At 41.7% G+C, this 25,156-nt stretch overlaps 1 protein-coding gene across 1 annotated transcript; it reads left to right on the forward strand.

The window, feature by feature from the left end:
• Positions 1 to 5,944: 5,944 nt before the first annotated feature.
• dcbld2 (discoidin, CUB and LCCL domain containing 2) lies at positions 5,945 to 25,032 on the forward strand. The gene is made up of 15 exons (XM_032529172.1): positions 5,945 to 6,333; positions 8,776 to 9,000; positions 10,413 to 10,550; positions 15,033 to 15,084; positions 15,170 to 15,242; positions 17,417 to 17,550; positions 17,764 to 17,804; positions 18,090 to 18,293; positions 20,999 to 21,123; positions 21,621 to 21,768; positions 21,871 to 22,020; positions 22,110 to 22,203; positions 22,280 to 22,329; positions 22,410 to 22,544; positions 23,174 to 25,032. Exons 1-15 carry the CDS (start codon positions 6,231 to 6,233, stop codon positions 23,590 to 23,592), a joined length of 2,091 nt encoding a protein of 696 aa, XP_032385063.1. The 5' UTR covers positions 5,945 to 6,230; the 3' UTR covers positions 23,593 to 25,032.
• Positions 25,033 to 25,156: the final 124 nt, after the last annotated feature.

Genomic DNA, 25,156 nt, shown 5'->3' on the forward strand with positions numbered 1-25,156 from the left:
AACTTGATAAATACAAAAATCAAGATATGTTCAATCATATTCTGTGCACATTATTACTATGCTTAGTAGGGGTGGGGAAAAAAATCAATACATTGTAGTATAACGATATTTTCAGTGGTAGTACTGTATCAATACACAGACGCCAAGTATTCATTTATCATTAAATGTGTTGGTCAGTTTGTCTGTTTGACAATTCCATGTTGCAGCAATACAATTGAAGTGAGATGAACAAACAGAGAAATGTATAAATAGATAAAACAGATGTTGACAAAGTTTTCCTTTGGGGACATTATTTGAAAGATTTGAAAAGGTAAAACAATGCAATTTATTGCAGACTGTAGCAACATGTTTAAAATCACAATAATATTGTATCATGAGGTAAGTATTGTGATAATATCATATTGTGAGGCCTCTGGTGATTCCCACCCCTATCATGCATGCATTATTTGCTTCTCTGCTGCTGTTTTGCAGTGTAAGAGATTTACTTGAGCAACACTGAAAGGGAGAGAGCAGGCTCTGTTTCTTGAGGAAGCTCAAATCTTGAATGTGTGCAGTGACATGTTGCAAAGCCTTCCGTTGTTGTGATAAGTGCCATATTCTTTGATGAAAGAGGTGGTTTTCTTCAGACCTTCAGTTAATGATCTACATTGTATAAATGATTAATACATTTATATTATATTGATATTAGAGGGAAAATTGACCTATTACTACACAGCTTTTAGCAAAACCTACTTGTCTTCCACTAATGTGCATTATGTAACAGTATTTATATGGTACAGTGCATATTCCATACCAGTGACCAATGGTGTAGTATACGTGATTCGCTGATATACACATATATATATATACATATATATTACGCGAAGAAAGATCCAGGATTTCCATATACCCACTTAAAAATGCCCAATGACACGCAACAACATACTTTTCTTTTTTTTTGATGTATTTTGTCATCTGTGTTTTTCATCTTTGCACAGGCTAAATAAAGGTATTTACACCGTGAATTGGTGCCTAAAAGTGTATCTGAATGCATTAAATTAAGTCTTTGACGCTCAAAATATCCCTGGGGGAGGACGCCCAGACCCCCTACTATGATACGCCCCATATCTACTATTGACTGTTTTTCTCAAAAGGCTTTGCCAAGCTTTTATTAAATCATCTAAAAAGGGAATTAAATTTCTATTTATTGGCCTACTTAACTTACGTCACCATTAAGTTGAAATGAATTGATTAAACCCGCAAATCTTTTAAATCATGCATAGTGTCAAGCAAGGCTTTGGCTTGCATTTAAACAAATACATGATAGGAATTATTTGTCGCACTCAGTTGAGCTACAATATGCATTGTATATGCTGAATAGACATATTATGAAATAAAGGCAATAACAATGGGTAGTGTGAGTGTTAGAATATGGGAGAGTGATGGTTTGACAGTGCTGTTGCCAACTTTATGACCCAAGAGGGGCACAATCTAGTTTCAGAAGTACTTTCTCGCAAAAAAATCTAGCTTCCCAGCACTATAACACTGTAAAAAAGTATCACAGTCTTGACAATGACAACCAGTTAACAATATGAATATTTAATAGCTCTTTAGTATCTTTGGTATCACAAATTAACCACTTTAGAAATCAGTGTAGCTCCAAAACACAGTCTTTGTAATGCCAAGGCTGAAAATGATGGCATCATTACAACAAAGTTGTGTGAAGAAGTTAAAGGTAAAGATGTCTGAAGTAACAGTTGAATTTTGACCACATCTAGCCATCAGTTATTCCTCAATTTAATGCAATATAGCACAGTTGACTACAATTTTAATTATTTTAAATTCTAAGCTTATGATGTTGAATATTTGTTGAGAAAGGGGCTGAGTAACTTCTCATTTTTACATTATGGAGTGATTGAGCCCAATACAAATACAATCACAAACTAAGGCCACACAGATTACCACATGTGAAGTTAGTTATATTGTATGTTGTCCAGTATACCATCACCTTTGACTATGACCTCATGTAAATTAAGTTACACATTTCCATCAATGTGAACTAAATCTGAACATCAAAAACTTTGTGAAGGTAGAATTTATGGCCGTTGTTGCATTAAATTACAACTGATTGTACAGGTGTACCTAATAAAGTGGCCACAGTTCAATCACAGCCCACATAACATACAGAATGTGAAAAGTTTCCTCTATTTGGTATAATAACACTGCTTTATGCCTTATGCATTTGCACCTCATTTGTGTGCAAGCCCAGTTTGTCACCACTTTTAAATAGAAATAGGTTAATAAAAAATAAAAATTAAAAAACTAGCTTTAGAAATATACAATTTGCTGCTGGCATATTCCACTTGATTCCATTAGATTCCATATGTGTTTATAGTGTCGTTCCAAACCTACATATTGGTATGTTTTCAATATCAATGTCATCAATTGGACTTCCCTCAGGGGGCATCCTGAAAAGCCTACTGTTGTGAATATATTGGAGTACCCCGTGTTCCCTGTTCAAATGTGTCATACAATTACAGATAGGAATTTAAAAACAGGCAGAGGGTGTGTATGGGAGAGAAAGTAGAAGTGGACAATTTCAGCATGAGTGACTATTTGGCTGCTCCTCTGAACATTACACTTTCTTACACCCTCGTGAACGTCAGCCCACAGTCGGCACACAGATGTAGAAACACAGTCTCTCACATGCACACATGCACGCACGCACAAACGCACGCACGCACGCACGCACACACACACAGCATGAAAAACTCTGAATCATCCGTCATATTACTCACAGGCTACAGGCTAAAAACCTTGTTTGTTGGTACATGTTACTATTGGTTACTCAGGCAGTTGCATCACATTCAAGCTCTTTGGCAAGTGAGGGTATTCCGTCCATCCATCTTTGTTGGCTTATCGACGATTGTGGGGGGAGCAGCTCCAGCAGGGGACCCCAAACTTCCCTTTGACTGTGCTTCTCACCCTATCTCTAAGGGAGACGCCAACCACCCTCCTAAGGAAACCCATTTCGACGCTTGTACCCTGGATCTCGTTCTTTCGGTCACAACCTGCATGACCATAGGTGAGGTGTAGGAATGAAAACTGACCGGTAGATCAAGAGCTTTGCCTTTTGGCTCAGCTCTCTTTTCATCACAATGGTGCGATAAATTGAATGTAAATCAAGACCCCAAGGTATTTAAACTCCTTCACTTGGGGTAAGAACTCATTCCCTACCTGAAGAAGGCACTCCATCGGTTTCCTGCTGAGAACCATGGCCTCAGATTTAGAGGTGCTGATCCTCATCCCAGCCGCTTTACACTCGGCTGCGAACCGTTCCAGTGAGTGCTGAAGGTCACAGGCCGATGATGCCATCAGGACCACATCATCTGCAAAAAGCAGCAATGAGATCCTGAGCCCACCGAACTTCAACCCCTCGACACCCCTACTACTACTCAATATCTTGTCCATACATGCTACAAACAGGATTGGTGACAAAGCGCAGCCCTGGCGGAGGCCAACCCTCACCTGGAACGAGTCCGACTTACTGCCGAGAACCCGGACACAGCTCTCGCTTTGGTCATACAGAGATTGGATGGCCCTGAGAAGGGACCCCCTTACCCCATACTCCCGCAGCACCTCCCACAGTATCTCTCGGGGGACCTGGTCAAACACCTTCTCCAGATCCACAAAACACATGTAGCTTGGTTGGGCATACTCCCAGGGTCCCTGCAAAATCCTTGCGAGAGAGAAGATCTGATCCGTTGTTCCATGACCAGGACGGAATCCGCATTGTTCCTCTTCAATCCGAGGTTTGACTATCGGCCAAACCCTTCTTTCCAGCACCTTGGAGTAGACTTTACCAGGGAGGCTGAGAGTGTGATACTTAAATTCTTGTGTTTATGCACAAACAACAGTCAGAATTCCCCCCACCCTATCACCCAATGGCGTAGGGAGTCGACCCTCTTGTCCACCGGGGTAAACTCCAACGCAGCGGCACTCAGCCGGGGGCTCATGAGTATCCCCACACCCGCCCGCAACTCACACCCTGGAAAACTCTGGAATAGGAAAGAGTCTAACCCCTATCCAGGAGTATGGTTCCAGAACCGAGACTGTGCTTAGAGGTAATCTCTACCAGATCTTACTGGTAGTGCTCCACCTCCCGCACAAGTTCCTGCTCCCTCCCCCACAGAGAGTTGACATTCCACGTCCCCAGAGCCAGCCTCTGCCGCCCGGGTCTGGTCTGTCAAGGCCCCTGACCTTCAACGCCACCCATGTGGCAGCGCACCCGCCCCCAGCGGTACCTCCCACAGGTGGTGGGCCCATGGGATGGAGAGAGGGGTGCCACGTAGCTTTTTTCAGCTGTGCCCGGCCGGGCTCCGTGGCAAACAATAATTAATAATAATTGTAGAACAATAATAAGTCTCTATAATGTACTGTTTGACTATCAATGAATGTGCAGCTGAAGCCTGGGCATAATGATGATGTGTGCCACCCAGTTGTTAATAAGACAAAACTTCTATCTGCGCAACCTCCCTTAATAACTACAGATTGGGTTAATTTTTAACATCCCAGTATTTGTAGATTATCTTGTGTTAGATTTGGGTGTCCAGCTCACAGAAGAAAGGACAACACATTATTGGAATAATAATCAAGGGTGTGTGTGACAACATTTTAATTAGCTCACAAGAATCTTTATCAAACAGTTCCAGGAACCCACAGGAGTCCTTACATAAGTCCCAGTGAACAACCAACAACATACTGGTTACGTTAATTTTACTGCTATGCTATTCACCAGAGATGAAAAGCATCAACACATATTTAAACAAGCACTATAGACTTTAACTTTTCTACTTTTGCTCCTATGTGTCCATCTGAAGGCTGGATTCAATATTTATTTTGCAGAGCTTATATACTGAATTGTAAGATTTTTATTGTAGAGAGCTCAAAGTACGCAGATAAGATTAGAAAGGATAGGAACATATTGCATTGCAAATGTTCATTGTCTGTACACAATAAAATAACAATACTTTAGTAAATATACTGTATAATATGATATAGCTATGCAATATAGGCCTACCAAATAGTATTTATATATTTACTTTGTGTCACATTATTGGTTTCAGAACATCTCAGCCTCTGTCTTGTCTAATTAAGACTGATCCTCACTATGAGTCCTACCTTTTAAAACTCAAGTACTCTCTGCAGGACTTGTATATTATACTTTTGAATACTTCCCAGTACTGGTATTAACTGGAATCTATCTATCTAAGGGAGTGAATTTAATGATTTTTTATATAAGTAAGTACAAAGTAAGTACAAAACATTGCAACAAGTATTTAAGAGTAAGTACTAAATAAATAATGTACTCGAGTACAATTTTGAAGACTACTTGGACTTTAATTAAGTGTTTCCATTTCTTGCTACTTCATACTTTTACTTCATCACAATTCAGAGGTAGGTTATACTTTTTACTTCACTACATTTATTCAAAACCTTCAGGTAGGCTACTTTGCAGATCCAAATTAAGAATACAAAATTCTAACAAATTATTAAATGATGATTATGACTTTATTGATCCATTCACAAGCTACCTGTCAGCATAAGCTAGTGAAAAGCTGCAACAATAAAGTAAAGTGTATTTCAATGCATCAAAAAATATATAATTCAATGAAATAGTTACAATATTTTAAAATGTGCTATTCTGCATCAGGAATAATTTGGTACTTTAAATTTAGATGCTAGTACTTTGTACTTTAACTAAAGTAAAATTGTACTTGTAAGAGTATTTCTACTTTGTGGTGGTATTGATACTTTAGGGACTTTAAGTAAAAATCGGAGTACTTCTTCCAACACTGTTTAAAAGTGACATTGACTGGGGTGTAGGCATGGATGTATTAGGAGAAGGAGAAGAAGGGTGTAGGTGGATCTGGGATCATTCACACCACTTGGGGGACTCGGGTATCTCAGTCCCAGATCAGGAGGAGGAGCCTCGGTGGAGGAAGTAGCTCCACAGCTTGGCTGTGTGTGCGTGTGTGTCATAGGTGTGTGTATCTGTGCGGAGCACTTCGATAGTGAGTGTCGCTAACCACTGGATTGTTAAAACGACAAGCAAAAGACGTCCTCGGGAGGAAACCACGCGCGGACTCGCTCTCTGGGATTAGTTTGTGTATTTCTCCCACTATCGGTACAGGTTAAAGCCGTGCAACCGGTCCAGAAGCGAGCATTATGCATTCAGATTGCAGGCTGCTATGGGCAGAGCGGTAATGGTGGGCAGGGGACCGACAGGGGCCGGGGTTCTCGTCCTGTCGATTCTCATCATTCTCACCACGGAAGGCTGTCGAGCGCAGAAAGGTTGGTGCCAGACACAGCTGCTGTGACAACTGGAGGAGCAGAGTGTGTAACAACCGCAGCGACATGAGGGCCATGCTGGTTTTTAAAGTGTGAACACGGCTGTGTAGGTGTTTAAAGATTATCGTAAAGCAGCGGTACATTGTTATTGTTCTCCAGACTTAAAACCTAGCTACCTTACATGGCCGTGTGTACGTGGAGTTCCGCTTAGTTTGCCGCCGCCCGTCACTGTGAGAGACCGGTATGGTAAAACCAGGCAAACCGGTTCTTAAAAAAATATATATATGATTGAGCTTGTGAAGGAATAACGGCTGCTTGGTTAATCAGTTGCCTGCTGAATTAACGTGTGGCTTTGAGTGATTTGTTCAACGTTTAAAGTCACAGTATCACTTATTTGCATTTCCAGACAATATAGCTACTTTTAAATTGCCTGCTCTCTTTAATGGAGTCTGGGTTTAAGAGACAACAGCACACTTAGGAGCTTTATGCCTTTTTTTGTTCGTTCCAGGTAGCCTATTTTATACCCAATATACGTTCAATACACCTTACTACTACAGTCACGCCAAGCTCAATGTGTTTGGTTGTTGTTATTTTACACCACGTTGCACTTAAATACGAATATTTAGTAGGTTTTTTGGAGCCCACAGCCAACCTGAGACCTGTGGGAGATTGTGGGTGGCGTAGCAGTGGGGGTATGACTGTAAACACGTGGACACAGTAACTCAATTCTACATGAAATGAGTTTTACACATGAAGTATCTCGTGGTATTTTGTGTGATGACATACATCTTCTGAGTAGGTCTGACTGATGATGAAACATCTAGGAAAGGCTAGATTTAAGTTGTATTCTGGTTTGTTCTTCAACAACAACAACATCAGGAAGGTAATCTAAACTCCTGCGAATGCCATGCAGTTGCTCAGTATTTGTGAGTCAGAGTTGAGGGAAGCAGTTTTGTTTTTGTCCTGTCCATCTGGACAGTGTCCACTGAGAGGCTCTTGCATAACTCCGAGCCCACAGAACATCCACTTAGCACCATGAAGCGTGACGGAGTGTTATGTTAGAGTCCACAACATCAACACACACAATGTCTCCACTTTCTGACAGCCCAGAGGACACCAAAGCAAACATAGGCTTTAAAAATGTCTACGGTCATTCTTTTTTGGTAAAATTGAATTCAAGATGTGTTAAATCATCATCATAACCTTTTAAGTATGTGGTATGAGCATAGGTATGACTAATTATTTCAGCTGCAATCCAAAGCAATTTACAGTTGTCTCCCACCAGATTCACAGTCAATTGGGGGTTGTGTGTCTTGCTCAAGGATTATGCAAAACAAGAGTTGAACCACAAACTGTGATTTGTTGTTCTATATTTTTCTTATTGTCAGCAAAACCCGTGAAAAAAGCTAAACTTGCATTGTATTAGTCTGTCTGTCTGGTATTCAGTATTGAAGACATACTTCTTTTAAAATGTGTAACAACAGTTTTACTTCAAAAAAAAAAAAGGCTAAGTCATTTCTTAAAAGAGCTTTATTTTATTATTAACAACTTATTTGTAGGAAACTATTTTCAGCTGCGGATTAGTACACATTTACCATAGCGGGACAGAGTTTTTAGGATTCACTCTAAATAAACTACAGTGCCTACTGTAGTCAGTTGTAAAGAATAATGTCCCCTAGTGTGACAGGGTGGCTCAATGATCCGGCTGCACGATATGGGGAAAATGTCAAATTGCCATTATTTTTGACTGATGTTATGATTCACGATATTTTTTTTTTTTTTTTTTTTTTTTTTTTTTTGCAAGAATCTGTACCAAACAAAGATGTTTTCCTTAAGTCTGTAGGATAGGATTTGTAGGCCAGGACGTCTCTGCAGCTACACAATACTTCATTCAGAATGGTTAGACACATAGTTGGCCTTTAACAAATATTGCGCCCTCCCTGCGATTTGGATATCGCAGTAGTTCATATTGTGATGTTGATACAATTGCGATTAATTGTGCAGCCCTACTCAGTGATGTTGTTTTTGACAACAATGGAAGTCTGTGGCTACATATGGATCAATTAATTGGTTTTACTGTTCAGCTTCCAGGTGTCAGTGTGTGCAACTGTGTGAATTTGATCAGGGCGTTCCTGCAAAAGAGAGGCTGCCTCTCAGTGAACCTCCCCTGAATAAATAAATAAAGGTTAAATAAAAAAGATGAATAAAGAACAGCTCCAGCTGCATGCTCAAACCCTAGTTTGCTAGTAGACACACTGCATTTGAATGAAAGGCTAATGAACACTGTTTTAATTTACATATTTTCGGTGATTATTTGTCTCAAAAAACTTGAGTTAAACAAAACTTTTCTGGTTCGTCTTTCCTGTTTCCACCCTGTGTGTGTGCTTTTATTAGCGGTATCCTTTCCCCCCTCCCCTGAAACTTAGTGTTTGTGTTGTCCTGCAGGTGATGGCTGTGGCCCCAGTGTACTTGGCCCCAGCAGTGGGACTCTGTCATCTCTGGGTTACCCGGGGACATACCCGAACAACACAGTGTGTGAGTGGGAGATCAGCGTGCTCCATGGCAACAGGGTCCACTTTCACTTTGCTGAGCTGGACATAGAAGACAGCGACTGCCAGGTCAACTACCTCCGCCTCTACAATGGCATTGGACCCGAGAGGAGTGAGATTGGTGAGAGTGACAACCAGATACTAGACTAAACCAACAAAATTCAACATTCACACTTTTTTTTTTCAGTCTTTACACAAACACCAATTGCAACTCTCTCTAGGATGACTTGCTTTAACTCAGCCTTCAAGCATGGGCGCTCAGAACAACTACACACACAACCACAAATCTCTATGCATATCATTAGCTTCTTCACTGTGTGTGTTTACATGCACAGAAGGAATCTGATTATGTCAGGAAATTGGAGAACGTATTACTATTTACTATTATATGTATTTACTGTGAAACTATTACATAGAGGCATAAGCAGACCTCCTCCATGACCCCAAACATGCTTTTGAACCAAGGTTGTAATATTTATAATTTTATTAAAGATAGACGATTGTGCAGCCTGAAAAGTTACTTAACAGATTCTTAACAAATAGTTACAGTTAAGATGTTAAAGCAGACTTCCAGGAAGAGTTTATTATAATTTTCAGCATTAGTCAGACTGTGCATTTTTGATTTAACCTAATTAATTGCGTTTCATAACCCTATATTGCTTGCATAATTCTCAGACGCCATAGAGCGGGATGTGTTTTTTACACTAAACATTCAAATATTTGATACAAGGGCAAAGAGAATTACTGTTTTCCCTGTAATACTTTCTGTCCAAAGTATTTGTTTACATAATGATTTAAAAAAAAAAAAAAATCAAGCGGCTGCAGAAAGTTTACAATACCGGGTTACTCGAGTGCATGTAAATGCCGTGAAAGACGTAGGCCACATGAATAAACCTAAAGTCACAATTGGTCTCATGCCAGAGTGCTGCAGGGCACACTTCCAATCAGTTGCCCGTAATATAAATTAAGCTAAATGTTGGACCTACAGATGCACAGTTGAATAGAAAACAAGCTGTGAGTGAGGAATATACCTGGCCAGTTTAACATTTTTATGGTGGTAAAAAATGAGCCCTTAAATAAATTGGGGAAAATGTTTTCATCTGATTTCTGCAGGGGAAATCTTATTTCACTATGAGTCTGTTCCAGGTGATTTGAATCAATAAAATAGGACAAATGAGTACAACATTAATTTTTAAAATGCTCTAGGGGTAAAAGTACACTGCAGGGTATCTGCAGGATTTGAAAAATGAAAAAACATGGAATTGTGGAGTTTAGTTTCCTCAAGAAAAGGCCTTACAAGGTATTAAGAAGTCATACATTGTGACAAAAGGCTTGTAAATGTACTCTTGCCTGCCATTAGCCCAGTTAGTTACTGTTGGTGTAACTAACTGGGCTAATGGAATATGGATTCTTTGACACTAAAACCTAATATAGCATTTTGTTCAATCTGTGTGCTTAAACTAAATAGGCTTGTATAACCAGATGCTCTTCTCTGTCCTGTACCTCCTGTGTCTCATCCTGTGCTTTTAATAGAGAAGTACTGCGGTTTGGGTCTGAAGGTAAAGGAGCTGATTGAGTCCACTGGCAACCAGGTCACTGTCCAGTTCATGAGTGGGACCCACCACACCGGACGTGGATTCTACCTGTCCTACTCCACCACCGAACACACAGGTAACAAGTTCCAGCTCACTGCACCTGTCTGTCTTCTGTAGGTCCCACTCTGCAAGGCCGGGGCAGTGGCGAGCTTTTTTACGTTTCTGTTTTTGCCCTTTGTATAAGAGCTGCTTTGGAAACAGTTTTTTTTCATTCTGCACCCCCTCCATAGTTTTGTCTCTTCATACGTCAGCTTTGCATTAAGTAAAAAACACTCTTGTCTGTAGCTTACCCACTGCGACGTTGGAGGATTTCTGAAGGTTCATAGTCAAAGGATGTGTAGAATTTCCTGCATCCATGTTTCAACCTGTACTAGGATGGTTTTTTTTCAAGTTGAAACCTCTACCACGTGCGCTTATTTGGTAACATAAGTGTACTTTAGGTCTTAGTTCTTATGTGTGGTGATATCACAGTGGCCTGAGGTGAAACGTAAAAGAAATCATACTGACATGTAGCAGGTATTGTTCACAATCCTGACAGAAATGTGTGTTGTTGTTTTTTTTTAGGTGAGATGGAGAGTGAAAACTGTAAACTACTCTCTGTTTGGGATCTGTTTGTGTTGACTGCATCTTGGATCAGGTCTTGTTATTCTTGGGTCAATTAGGATCAGGTCTGACTGTCCTCAAGTTCCCTTGAATGGAAGAATTCAATGCAATTCCATTCAATACAACTTTATTTATCACAAAGAGTAACAGTTTAAAGATCACTTGAGTTGAATGGAGAATCTTGCAGCTCTGTGATAACAGTGCTCAAAGCCAAATAAGAGAAGCATTTACAATGTGGTGTTTGCTCACCATTGCTGTATTTAAACACTGCAGAGATAACGAGCTGGTCTGTGGTGTATGGTATTTTCTAATCAGCCACATATCTGGAAGTCCAGCTGCAGTGTTGTCATGCTAGTGGGCATCGGCCATCTTCTCAAATTATTGTTTCCCCCTCTTTTAATGTGGGAACAGATAGAAGGAAATACAGGCGGGTGGCACCAGCAGATGTTTATATAACCTCTACTCAGCAGTCATTGTGTCTAAGTTTTGTCACATTGCAGTTTTACAGTCCTACATGTCTAAGTGATGGTGAAAAGGATGAATTGTTTTATTATTGTATTTGTGGGTTTTAGTAGTTTTTTTAAAAGCTTTTGGTAAAAGATAGCAGAAAGGGATAGGAGAACAAGGACAGCATGAAGCCATTTTAGAAGAAAAGAGACAAGAGGAAGTGAAAGTAATTGAGAGATCTGGAAAGTAATATTTTGTGGTTTTATATTAAGACTAGAAGCTGTTAACCTTTCTTTATTGTGATATCATAGTATCGAAGGAGTGTGTCATAAAGCCCCTTTCAGACACGCATCCCTGCTGGCAATTGAACTTGTTTCTCGTCTGTGTCAGCGCCTTTTACCTAGAAGTCACAAAAGCAATCTTACCAGTTTGGTAGAAACATTTCCCTATCACTTTCAACACATCTAGTCTGCATTGAATGTCGTCAGATTAACACCTTGTTGCGCCTTCTAAGATCACTGTAGTACATTTATTATCTCACTCACTATCTCTTCTCTTATGCACAAAAAAAACAAAACCATACAGTGTGATAAGCTAACAGTGAATGAGACAATTGTAAGTTATTTAGAAGGAACGTCTCATATCAGATCAGTCCTATAATAAAAAGATATACAATTTACAAAAATACAGACCAAAGAAAAGAAGCACATTTTCACGTTTGAACTGGAACAAGAAAATTTGTGCATTTGTTTTCTTGAGTAATCACTGGGATGAATAATCAGCCATCCAACTGCGATTTACAGATTTCTCTGAAGCCACAATACACTTAATAAAAACTGTGCCAGTGCATCATCTGAGTTTTGGTATGTTTTACAAAGACAAACAGCAGACTTCTCTAATCAGTGTTTCATGTCTTTACACTGATGACCTCAGAGGACCTTTTGCATAAATAAAACACAGTGGGGGAAATGATCAAACTATAAGTCAAATCTCTTTCTTGTCGTTCCCAAACTTTTGTACATGGCAGCTTCATAATTGATGTTTAGACATAAATCTGCAGGTACAAGAATACTGTCGCTACTTTATGTTATAGTCTGAACCAGATTCTTGAATGCATTTTTATCTTAAACAAGAAGGTTGTTGTAGTAACTGTGTGATTGTAATTTTAGACGGACGTGCTTTATCATGTGGAACATTTTCAGATAAGCAGATAATTGAAGCCACAAGAAGAGGGAGGGCAGTGACGTGTGTGTAGGAGAGTAATATTTCTGTCTGTGTCACACAAACAACTGATGTGTGTTTTTTGACGAGCACAGGAGGACAGTTTGCACAGCTAAGTAAATCCGTCACCATGGCATCTTGCGGTGATTAGGGGAGTATTTGTCAGTATGACTCACTGGTTGGGTTCCCAGATAAATGGGCTTTTGATAATGTGGTGGAGACTCACCAAGACTGTCCACCGCCGCAGGGGTTACAGAATTTCCAGCAGCCCACATCATCCTGTTGGTCATATGTGGTGTGTCTCATCACTGACCATGTTTACATGCACATAACATTCCGGTTTTTGCCCTTACTCCAAAAAAGACGATATTCTGACTAAGCTGTTTAGATGGCTAATGAAAATGAGTACTCCACTAACATTTCCTGTTTACATGCAGTGTGCAAAATAGAATTGTTTCAAGAAGTTTTTTAAACCGGTGACCGACTCGTTTGAACCGTGCGAACACAGGCTCCCTCAATAACTTCTTTAACCACCTTCTGGAAAGGGTTGGTGATGCAGTGTTTGCACATATCCAAAAACCTGTTGATATCCAAGTCTTTCATAATGTTACAAAGTAGCCGTGTTTCTCCTACTGAACAGAAAGGTTGGCTTTTCTTTTGGGCATGTATCTCTACTGCAGCCTTGCAAACTGTTGGCTAGTTGGTTTGTGTGCAACAACCATAGCAACGCACAGAGCTAACCGTAAGATGTAAACATGCAAAAGGCTGTAAACTGTTGCAAACTTTGGTAAAACCCCTGATTGAGATGTATATTCCGAATGCGCTGGAAACATGTCCAAAGAATGCTTCTAAAACCTGAATAATATATGTTTGGCGTTAAGCTGAACAAAAAGTAAATTGTGAATATTTTCATGTATGATACTGAACTTAATATATCATTGAGTTTTTAACTGTTTAATATGGGCTTGTTTTCTGACATTTTACCGACCAAATGGATTCAGATAAACTTGAGCAATCACTTCAGCTTTAGAAAATAATTAATCAGTCAATTTGTTTTTGTGAGTAACCAAATGGGGACTCTAGCAATATAATTCAATGTGAGTACACAAATGTTGAAATGACATAAAATGCCTGTCCCTCGTAGCCGTGATAAATTAATCTTAACCTACTGCTTACCTGTTCAGGAGGAAATTAACCAACTTGGCGTCCTTTTAAGCTCTAAACTGTCTCCATCTTTCAAATACAGTACGTCTCCAATATTTACCCAGGGTTTGTTACGTCTTTGGTCACACAACAATTAGAAACGCGCCAAGTCTTTGTAGGTTGTGTAGTATCTATCTGTGTTGATCCTGTTTGTTTGTTTGTTTGTTTGTTGCTATCACGGCTGTCCTAACATTACAGCTGTAGCGTGCTAGGTTTATGTTTTTACAGGTATATCTGGCAACCCCGCCTGGCTGTCAAACTGGGCAGTTGATAACACACAGGCCAAAAAACAAACTGAAATTTTAAAAAGGAGAAAATACTGGCATTTGCCCCTCCCTCCTCCTCATGCCGTCCCCTCCCTTCTGTGCTTCCGTGCACTAACCCCCCACCTCCAAATCCTTCTTTTCGGTTATTGGCTTGAACACTGTATTCTTCGTGGTGCAGGTTGGCACATTTTGTTTTTGATACCGTTTGTAGACCCTGGGCTGTCTACAGAGAATGCGTTTTTTTTTACAGTGTGTTCAGGGGACAGGCAGCTCGTAGATAGTGAGATGTTTGCTGTATGTGACAACAAATCAGCCTAAAACACGCGTGACATCACTTAGAGCACCTTTAATATCTGACGCATTGGGGTAATTTTTTGGGATTAATTACAGTAAAGAAATTACACATTGGACCTTTTTATGCAAAAATGGAAGAGATGAATAAATTAAAACCCAAACCTTTTTTCAAATGTGAGGACTTTCTGCATTTCTCTGATTTATGTTGAATATCTTTGTATTTTGGATTTTCCCTATTTTGTGACATTTTGTAGTCACCAGATTAATTTATAATTTAATTAGTAATGAAAATAATCGTTAGTTGCTGCCCTAGTTGGAAGAAGTACTTTTCATTATTTTAAATCCTTCTGTGGGACTGCTCTTCACTACTTTAAATACTGGAAATACCAGATAATTAAATAAAATGAATTGGAGGTTGTTGTGCTGCCAGAAAGATAGAAACCGATAGAGGAAAGGGGGGGTGGGGGGAGGGTAGCAGGAGCGTGCAGAGAAACTTGTTTTGACAGTTTATTTGCCTTTTGCAGATCTAATCACCTGCCTGGATAAAGGGACGGATTTCCCTGAGGCAGAGTTCAGGTAAATACCGTTTTTGCTTTGCGCAATGTGTGCAGTGATCAAGCCATCCAATATATTCATTGTGTGTCTCTCAATTTCTTCTTAGTAAATACTGTCCGGCAGGCTGCTTGACATCTACCGAGGAGATTTCTGGAACTATACCTAATGGATACAGAGAGGTGAGCACATACAGTATGCATGTGTTTTTCTTTTTGTGGTGTCCTCTGCATTAAATTTCCAGGTGAGTCATGGTGCCCTGTGGTCTCCTGCTGTTTGGTCACAGTTACCCCACAGGATCCACCGGACTGTCAGCATTTGCTTACTAATGTTTTCATGGCTTTGCTGCAGTATTTTTTCTCTTTTTGCTGCCATCCTTTACTTTGCTGCTAGTCTGCACATCTTTCCGTTTAATTCCTCTTTTTCTTCCTTGTGTAAATGCGCCTCTGGTCCACGGTATGCGAGTCCTGGACTGATGACCTCACAGCACCCCCACTGCGCGTGAGGTCATGGGTGCACAGTCTCTGGCTGATGACTTCATGCTCAGTGCTCTGGGTTTTGTTGAAGGGAAAGAGGGAGGGAGGGATGTTGCGGGCTGATGGGAGGACAGGGAGGAGCGTTGGGGTGTGCTTCAGGGAGTGAGGTGCCCCACGGGAACAGAGGAGGAACAGAGGAGGGGCAGGGTCAGTGGGTGAAAGGGAGGTGAGATAATAGTTTGGCCGAATATAATAAGCCTCTAATCCAGTCCAGCTGCAAGAGGGCGCTGAGCAGAGCTGTGTGTTGTGTGCGAGACAGAAAAGTTGGAGAGTGAGTCAGTGTGAGGGAGAAGCTTGTGTGTGTGTGTCAGTCACCAGGCTGTAATATTACAGTGATTGTGGACGCATGCTTAAGACTGCTCCACCCAGACCCTGCATCTCACTTTGTTTTGTTTTTTTAATCTGGTGTTTCTTACTGTGATCCATGAACTGATTTCTATATTTCCACATCCCACACATCATACGTTTCATGTGTGTTAGTGTGGTTTTCTCTGTTGGAGGCAGGGTGCGGTGGTTTTGGGGAAAAGCTTTGCGTTAGTGGTTTGGAATGGCGCTCTTTAGGAAGTGGTGTGTGTGTGTATGTTTTTGGTAGGTTTAAGAGTCACAGGGCATGTGTTGATTGGTTGTGGCAGCATTTGACTGCTGTGCATGTGTGTGCGAATACATGTACTTGTCACTCCATGGGTCACCAGAATTTTCCCACAGTCTTGTCAGCTGTGAATTCCAGTGTGGGTCTTTTCCAGTAATAAAATTCCACCTCACTCAACCAGCTGTTCATGGGAAGATGTTTTTTTTGTCCAATTTTTCAGTTATGTGGCAGCAGGTTTGTACAGGATTGCAGCCAGCAGTGAATCATTAGTCAGTACCCCTCGGTATCTTCTCTACAGAGAAGTGACATCATGCTGAGTCATCTTTTTGTTAAATCGGCCACTGTCTGAAGGTTAAGAGCTCGTGCTTTGTAATCACACTAACAGCACTGCCTGTTCCCGAACAAGCTTACCTTCAAACGCTCCTAGCGTTTTAGGAGCTGCAGCTTCACCTGCATGTCCACCACAGATACTTAGCTCCGGTTTTGATTTCCTCAAAAAATCTTTATGTGCCAAATATTTTAACTAAAAACATTCAGAGATATAACTCCTAAAGGGTTAGGAGTGGACGATGGTACATTTTCTGTAAAATAGTTTGACTGTACTGCAATTACTTGTAAGTTATTGTCAACATACACTGATACCAATACATCTATTATCTGCAAGTTATTATAGCTGGCAAATTTATTGGTCTAGCTCTGAAGGTTACCAGACAAAGAAGACTGGTTCAGTAAATTTTAGCTCATTGAGTTCAAATAAAGCTACTGTAGTTAATGCAAAAATGGTATGGGATTCAATATGACCATTACACAGTCCTGACCACTGATTAAAAACTTTGCCCACAATAGTCTAACACCTACCCACCCACATGCATGTTTAGCATTCACTCAAGCTGCAAAAGTAAGCAATGTATCAACATTAGGACTTGGGGCGGGACTTTCTTGTAATGTTATTGATGTTAAAGCAAAGTTCAGCTTTTTGGCGATGTCCCTTCCTACTCCGGTATGTCTTACAGAAAAGTATATTACAAAGAGCAACACAGTGATCGTGTTGTCTCCTGCAGAAAAGTGTTTTAATCAAAGTGGTGATTTTTAATCTGTTATCAATCTAATTTGCCTAATATTCCCATTTCATAAGATGTGGGAGGGAATAATTGGCTTTAGTTTGTTGTAATGGGAATAGAAAAGTGCTTAAACCAGCATACCTTAATATCATCTTTCCTGTATTCTGCAGTCCTCTCCTTTGTGTGTGGCAGCCATCCATGCAGGTGTGGTGTCCAACGCTGTGGGAGGGAGGATCAGCGTGGTCAGCAGCAAAGGCATCCCTCACTACGAAGCCACGCTGGCTAACAATGTCACTTCCACTGGGTAGGAGAGTGTTAGTTGTGAATCTAAGATAAATTAGAATCATGTTTATTTAAAAAAAAAAAGCACAATGCAAGAAATGGTTGACAATCATATTATAAAACAATCTTGTGTTTTTTTTGTTTTAATTACTATAAAAGTCAATTTTCAATGATAATTAATAAAAGTCTCAGGTGTGATCTACTGTATGTTCCTCATATTCGCTTCTCTCCTCAGAGGAACTTTGTCAAACAGCCTCTTCACTTTCAAGACCAATGGTGAGTTTTATTTTTTCTGAAGCACCATCTAGAGCTGTAATAATTTTTTCCTGTAAATGTAAGTATTACTGTCAGCAGCACAAAATTTGGAGTATATGACCTGCTGTTTTTGTTTTTTATACAAATGCTTACCGTTTAAATTTGATTGATATCTGACTCAAAATTTCTAATGCTGCTAAAGGAATTACATACAAACTAAAATATATTAATTAAGGCCTTTTGTTAAATCTTTCAGATTCCTAAATATTTTCTAGTGTTATAATGATGGCCTCTCTATGCTTGCAGGCTGCTATGGAACGCTTGGTTTAGAGTCTGGCAGCGTTGCGGATACTCAGCTGTCTGCGTCGTCTGTGTGGGAGTGGAACAACATTGGTCAGTGGGCGCCATCAGGGGCACGGCTTAAAAAGGCGGGGCTGCCCTGGGCATCTTCTCAGAATGACCAGCAGCAGTGGCTGCAGGTCGATCTCAAGAGGGAGAAGAGAATCACAGGTACACAACCACACACACATTCATATTCAAACAAACACTCTTGCTGAAATTACTAAACACTAAAACCACTTCCTTTTAAATTGACTATAAGCCTAGAATAAGCAAAGGCTCCCTTATAATGGTTTTGACTTGTTTTAGCAGCATGACTGAAGGGATGGAAAGGTCAGTAGGTCGGCCCACTACTTTGGTCCAGACTGAACTATCTTAACAACTATAAGATGGATTGTCATAAAAAAATTTGAACAGACATTGATGGTGACCAGAGGAAGAATTCTTCGGAATTTGGTCACCCCCTGACTTTTCCGCCAGTGCCACCAGCAGGTTATTTTTGGCTTTTAGTGCAACACATGAACTATTGATTGGACTGCCATTACATTTAGTACAGACAATTATGCTCCCCTCAGGATGAATAACAATCATTCAGGGATTCCCTGACTTCTTATCACGGTGATCTGGTCGAAAAAGGTAGTTTGTCTCCGGGAACCATCACGTTATCGTGGTGGAGAAGTTTGTGTGTCCCTATGAACCTGAGGGCGGGGTTGTCAGGAGCTTTGTGCTCCTGGTAGGGTCTCCCATAGCAAAGTGGTCTCAGGTGAGGGGCCAGACAAAGAATGGTTAAAAAAAAAATCCTATGAATCACAGAGAGAGAGAGATGGAGTGACCCTGGCTGGAGAAAGCCCGGGGCCCCCGTCTGGAGCCGGGCCCAGATGGAGGGCTTGTCAGCGAGCGCCTGCTGGCCGGGCACAGCTCAAAAAAAGCTACGTGGCACCTATCGCTCCAGCCCACCACCTGTGGGAGAAACCGCTGGTGGCGGGTGCGCTGCCACATGGGTGGCGTTGAAGGTCAGGGGCCTCGACGGACCAGACCCGGGCAGCGGAGGCTGGCTATGGGGACGTGGAATGTCAACACTCTGTGGGGGAAAGAGCCGGAACTTGTGCGGGATGTGGAGCACTACCAGTTAGATCTGGTGGGGATTACCTCTACACACAATCTCGGTTCTGGAGCCATATTCCTGGATAGGGTTGGACTCTGTTCTACTCCAGAGTTGTTCAGGGTGTGAGGTGGGGATACTCACAAGCCCCCGGCTGAGTGCCGCTACGTTGGAGTTTACCCCGGTGGACGAGAGGGTCGCCTCCCTACGCCTGCGGGTGATAGGGTGGGGGGAACTATGACTGTTGTTTGCGCATATGCGCCAAACAAGAGTTCAGAGTATTTGGCCTTCTTGGAGACCTTGAATGGAGTCCTGTATGGGTCTCCAGTGGGGGACTTCAACCCACACGTGGGCAATGATAGAGATACTTGGAGAGACGTGGTTGGGGGGGAAGGGCCTCCTTGATCTAAACCAGAGTGGTTGTCTGTCGTTGGACTTGTGTGCTAGTCATGGATTGTCAATAACAAACACCATGTTCAAACATGAAGCTCATAAGTGTACTCGGTACCAGAGCACCCTAGGCCGAAGGTCAATGATCGATTTTATAATTGTTTCATCTGATCTGAGGCCGTATGTTTTGAACACTCAGGGGAAGAGAGGGGCGGAGCTGTCAACTGATCACCATCTGGTGGTGAGTTGGGTCAGGGGGTGGGGGAAAACTCTGGAAAGACCTGGTACGCCCAAACAGGTAATGCGGGTAAATTGGGAATGTCTGGAGGAGGCCCCTGTTCGACAGACTTTCAACTCACACCTCCGGTGGAGCTTTTTGTGTATCCCTGTGTAGGCTGGAGGCATTGAACCTGAGTGGACAGTGTTCAAAGTTTCCATTGCTTCCGGATGCTGCGGAAGGAAGGGGTGAGGAGGTCCCTTCTCAGGGCCATCCAATCTCTGGATGACCAAAGCGAGAGCTGTGTCCGGGTTCTCTGCAGTAAGTCAGACTCGTTTCAGGTGAGGGTTGGCCTCCGCCAGGGCTGCGCTTTGTCACCAATCCTTTTTGTAGTATTTATGGACAGGATATTGTGGCTTAGTCGGGGTGGGGGAGGGTTGCAGTTTGGTGGGCTGGGGATCTCATCGTGGATGATGTGGTCCTGATGGTATCATCGGCCTGTGGCCTTCAGCACTCACTGGATTGGTTCACAGCTGAGTGTGAAGTAGCTGAGATGAAGATCAGCACCTCTAAATCTGAGGCTATGGTTCTCAGCAGGAAACAATTGGATGTCTTTTTTTTAGGGTAGGAAATGAGTCCTTACCCTAAGTGAAGGAGTTTAAATACCTTGGGGTCTTGTTCACAATTGAGGGGGACAATGGAGCGGGAGATTGGTAGGAGAATCGGCGCAGCGGGTGCGGTATTACATTCAATTTATCACACAGAAGAGAGCTGAGCCAGAAGGCAAAGTTCTCTATCTACAGGTCAGTTTTTGTTCCTACCCTCACCGATGGTCATGAAGGCTGGGTCCGGCCTCGGGATCCCCCAGTAGGAGTTGGTTAATGTGGCTCGGGAAAGGGAAGTTTGGGGTCCCCCGCAACCCGACACCGGATAAGTGGACAAAGATGGATGGACGGACGGACAATACTTGACCAAAAACCTCGACTTTGTTAAGTGCTAATAAGCACAAACCAAACTAAGAGTATTGCATTACACCTACATCAGCATCTTAGCATGCTGACATTAGCATTTAGCACCGTGGCTAAGTACAGCCTTACAGATTCACAAGCAAAGCGTTGTGGAGCCAACTGTGCATTATCTTAATGTTCCTACTGTTCGTTCATCTAGGTATCACCACCACTGGCTCCACCCAACGAGAATACCAATACTATGTTACAGCATACCGGGTCATGCACAGTAACGATGGCAAGCAGTGGTCCATCTACAGGGAAGCAAATTCTACACACGACAAGGTAATACAAGCAACAAATCAATTAACCCCATTGGTGCAACAATTACATCATGGGCTTTTAGTTGGTTTGGTTTCCTTCAAATTAGTGCAAATGGACTAAAATATGTTACTTTAGAAGGCTGCAGGGGCTCTTACTTGGACTGTTTCCATAGCAACTGGTTTTGACTAAGAGATGTTTATGGCAGGAAATGGTAGCAGTCAGTGGTTTGAGTTAAGTGCTGTGGTAGAAAAGCCAGGACACTTGGGTATTAATAATAAATGGATATGGATTTAGTGGCTGGGTTGTTAGGATGGAACTGCTGTCTATGACCTGCTTTCTGCTGGGATTCTCACAGGCTCTTGTGTGGAGGAAAGTAGTTATTAGCTTGCCAAGCTAGAAAATAATCACCTTATAGTGCGTTTGTTTGGTCCGAAACAAGAATTGCTCTGCTGAACTTTTTTTTTTTCTAGTGGGCTACAGTTTGGTACAATTAAGATAGTTTGTTCTCACTTTGTTAGATTTTCCAAGGCAACATCAACTACCTGCATGAGGTGAGGAATAACTTCATTCCCCCAATTATGGCCCGGTATGTGAGAATAAATCCAACCCTATGGCACCAGAGAATTGCTCTTAAATTGGAGTTGCTTGGCTGCCAAATTACTGCAGGTAGGTGGAAGTGGTTGCTTTGTAGATAAACAAATATCCCTACAAAAGAGAATTATAAGTTCATATTCAATTTTAACTTTTCTGTCCTAAAAATGTTGACAGTTTGGCCAAAACCAGATCCGAGGTCAAGGATGTTGCCCACCTCTCGTCGTACTCCACCTCCTGTGGGTACAAAACGCCCCCCTCACCTTGGCCAAACCACACACACCCCAGAAATCAGGAACACCACCATGCCTCCTCACACTGGCAAAGGTGGGTATTTTTTATTTATTTATAAAAAGCTTGTTTATCCCTAATAGACATTTGTCATCTGATGTTTATTGTCATATTTCTGCTGTTAGATGTGGCGATGGCAGCAGTTCTGGTACCGGTTTTGGTCATGGTTCTGACTGCTCTAATCTTGATTGTGGTTTGTGCTTGGCACTGGAGGAACAGGTATGCATTTTCATTATCATGCAAATAAAAAATCTCTTTGAAAATCTTAGTTTGACATTATTTTTCTGTTTTTTAGGAAAAAAAGTTCTGAAGGACCGTATGATCTCCCTCACTGGGACCGCACAGGTATGTGGTCTGTCTGCAGCACAGGCTGATAAGTTTCGCTGGTGCAACTCATTGTGTATCTCACTGTGCTTCTGCTGCAGACTGGTGGAAAAGCATGAAGCAGCTGTTCCCCTCCAAGATGGTGGAGACAGAGGATTCAGTGCGGTACAGCAGCAGTGAGGTGGGCCGGCTAACGGGGAGAGGTGCTGTACCCAGGCTACATGCTGAACCTGCAGGTAAATACTGTACAGTGTGACTGTCAGTGTTTCCATTGATTCTTTTCCTGCTTCCAACGTTTGCTACATGATTACTGGATATACCAAACTAACTTTCCTTCACTTTCCTGAAGCACGAGCGGATAGCTGAAAGGAACATTGCAACCCTACGCTTTTCAGTGTCTATTTTTTTGCTTTGAAACTCAAAAAGCCATTTGCCAACACTATAATACTAATTTGCTGTAGCCTACATTCATCACTTCTTAACAGAGGCAGAACATAACATTGGGTTAAATAAGTCTCTGCTAAATTATACAACACTAATAACATTACCGTTGCCAAACCTCTCTCTGCGCAAGCACTTGTGGTTGATTAACACGGATACGTGCCGATTAGAGGGTGGGTAGCGCACTGCCAATCCATGACGCTAATGCCTGATTACAGTCGGAATCTACGTTTTCTGTCAAGTAAATCAGTACGTCAGAAGTTTGGGGTCCTTCTGTAAGTAATTTTGGGGTACAATTTAGTTTTGAAAAATTCTACAAGCAGCAATACCAAAGGCCAAGCAATGGGCACGATGCTGAGTGTTTGTAATTTATAAACTGTTAGATTATCAATAATTAATACACTATGACATGCTTTTTTTTCAGAATATGCTCAGCCCCTGGTGAGTGGTGTTACGACATTAGGTGCCCGGTCAACCTTTAAACCAGACGAGGGGCCCGAACCAGGATACTCAGATCCTGACCTGTACGACGCTCCCATCTCACCTGACGTGTACCACGCTTATGCAGAACCCTTACCAGCCTCGGGATCTGAATATGCCACACCCATAGTGGTTGATATGGGATGCCACCCATCAGGGGGCTCCTCTTTGAACCAGCCCTCCACGGTGTGTAGTTTCATGGGTGCCGGGCCTGCTTCCCTGCTCACGCGGAGAGACAGTTGCCATTCGGGGAGGACGGCTTATGATACACCCAAGAATGCCACTGGACAGGTCACACCCACTGAGGATCTGACCTATCAGGTACCTCAGAGTGGCACTCAGAAGCCAACTGGAAAGAGCTGAAGAGCCTGGATGCACACAGCCTTAATCTGCCCCAAAACACCCCAACGGACAAAGAGAAAAGGGTTCTTAACGGAGGAGGAGGTGTGAACCTGTGAGCCCTGGAGCTTGGGCTCCAGTCTTGAATGAACACTACCTTAGCTTTAGATTCATCTGGAGATGTCTGTATTGCCTAAACGATTCTGCATGGCCACAATCTGTTTGTGTAGTGCCATTACAGTCCTATCACTGAAACCACATAGATGAATGTGTTCGCACCAGGTTTGAGAGGCGGGAGGTGGAGGGATGATTGACGGAGGGAGGATGAAAAGGAGAAAGCTGACTACTAATTGTTAAAGACTTTGTCCTTGTTCTCTGATCCTTAGTAGTTCTTGCATTTTGTTAAACTGTGATTTCTATTATTTTCCTGTTACATACTGAACCAACTGAAATGTACCTGATGATTTAAATTCATCAACTCTAAAGGGTTCTCTTATGGAATGAAGTGCATGTTGCATTAAGTACCCCACATCCACAGTCAATGAATTCCTCCTTTCTAGAGAAACTCTAGTTTTCCATGGTACGTTTTTGTCTTACTTTGTATAAAAAGCATGACTTGAAATTGTGTATAGTTCTAGTAATCCCATTACTGCAAACCTCTCAGATGATTTACTGATATTTATTTTTATTTCACATCCTGCTGATGAGGAGAAACTCTTATTGAAATCTAGCCCACCACTACCCTTACTGATTACACATCAAATAATTGTGGTTGCACTGTTCTGGACACCTTAATGACAATAAGTAGTTTTTGTTTTTAACCTTGTCAGAGATGTTGTATGTTAACTTGAAAAGGCTGATTGGGAAGATAATCCATTGAACTTCACAAAGAGAAGATACTTTTTGTAATATTGAAGACCAAATGTTGCCTCTTTTTTTGTGCAATGTTAATTCACAACAGAAGCAACTTTCACAATTGTGACAATAGCACAAGTTTAACCAAATAAACATTAAAGCTGTCTTAATGTAGGAAATAAAAAAAAAACGTTTGTCCAAGCAAACAAAGGTACAGAGAAAAGAGGTAAATGGGTTAATCTGTTACAGCGGATCATTTCATAGTGTCCTGTGTGTTTGTCCTTAACATTTAGATGTTACGCGTGCATCATGGTGATTGTCTTGTGTTTAATGAGTGTTTGATCTGTCCTAACTGCATTTGAGTGTCCCTTTCTTGTATCAATGTGCATCAACATCTGTATGTGTAGTAAGCCGTTTCGATATTTCAGTCCTGTGTGTTTTAGTTTTGTTTTTCAGACTGGTTTTGATGCGGCTTATAGTTGTATTATATGATGAGGATGTGTTCAGTCATTGTCTGGAGCACCAGTTAGACTGCATTCCACTCCTGTCCCACCTGTGATACTAATCTGACCAAACACACTGCCACACTGTGGCAGGAGTGCAGATGGAACAAGCTGCTTTATAACTTTGCAGAATAGCAACCTCACCTGGTTGGAGGTGTTATTCACACAGCTGTGCCACCGATTGTGCTCAATAACGAAGGAGATCTACATCAGAGTTTTGGTGCTCCCTG

This window comes from Etheostoma spectabile, chromosome 11 (assembly GCF_008692095.1).
Source record: "Etheostoma spectabile isolate EspeVRDwgs_2016 chromosome 11, UIUC_Espe_1.0, whole genome shotgun sequence".
Lineage (NCBI taxonomy): Eukaryota > Metazoa > Chordata > Actinopteri > Perciformes > Percidae > Etheostoma > Etheostoma spectabile.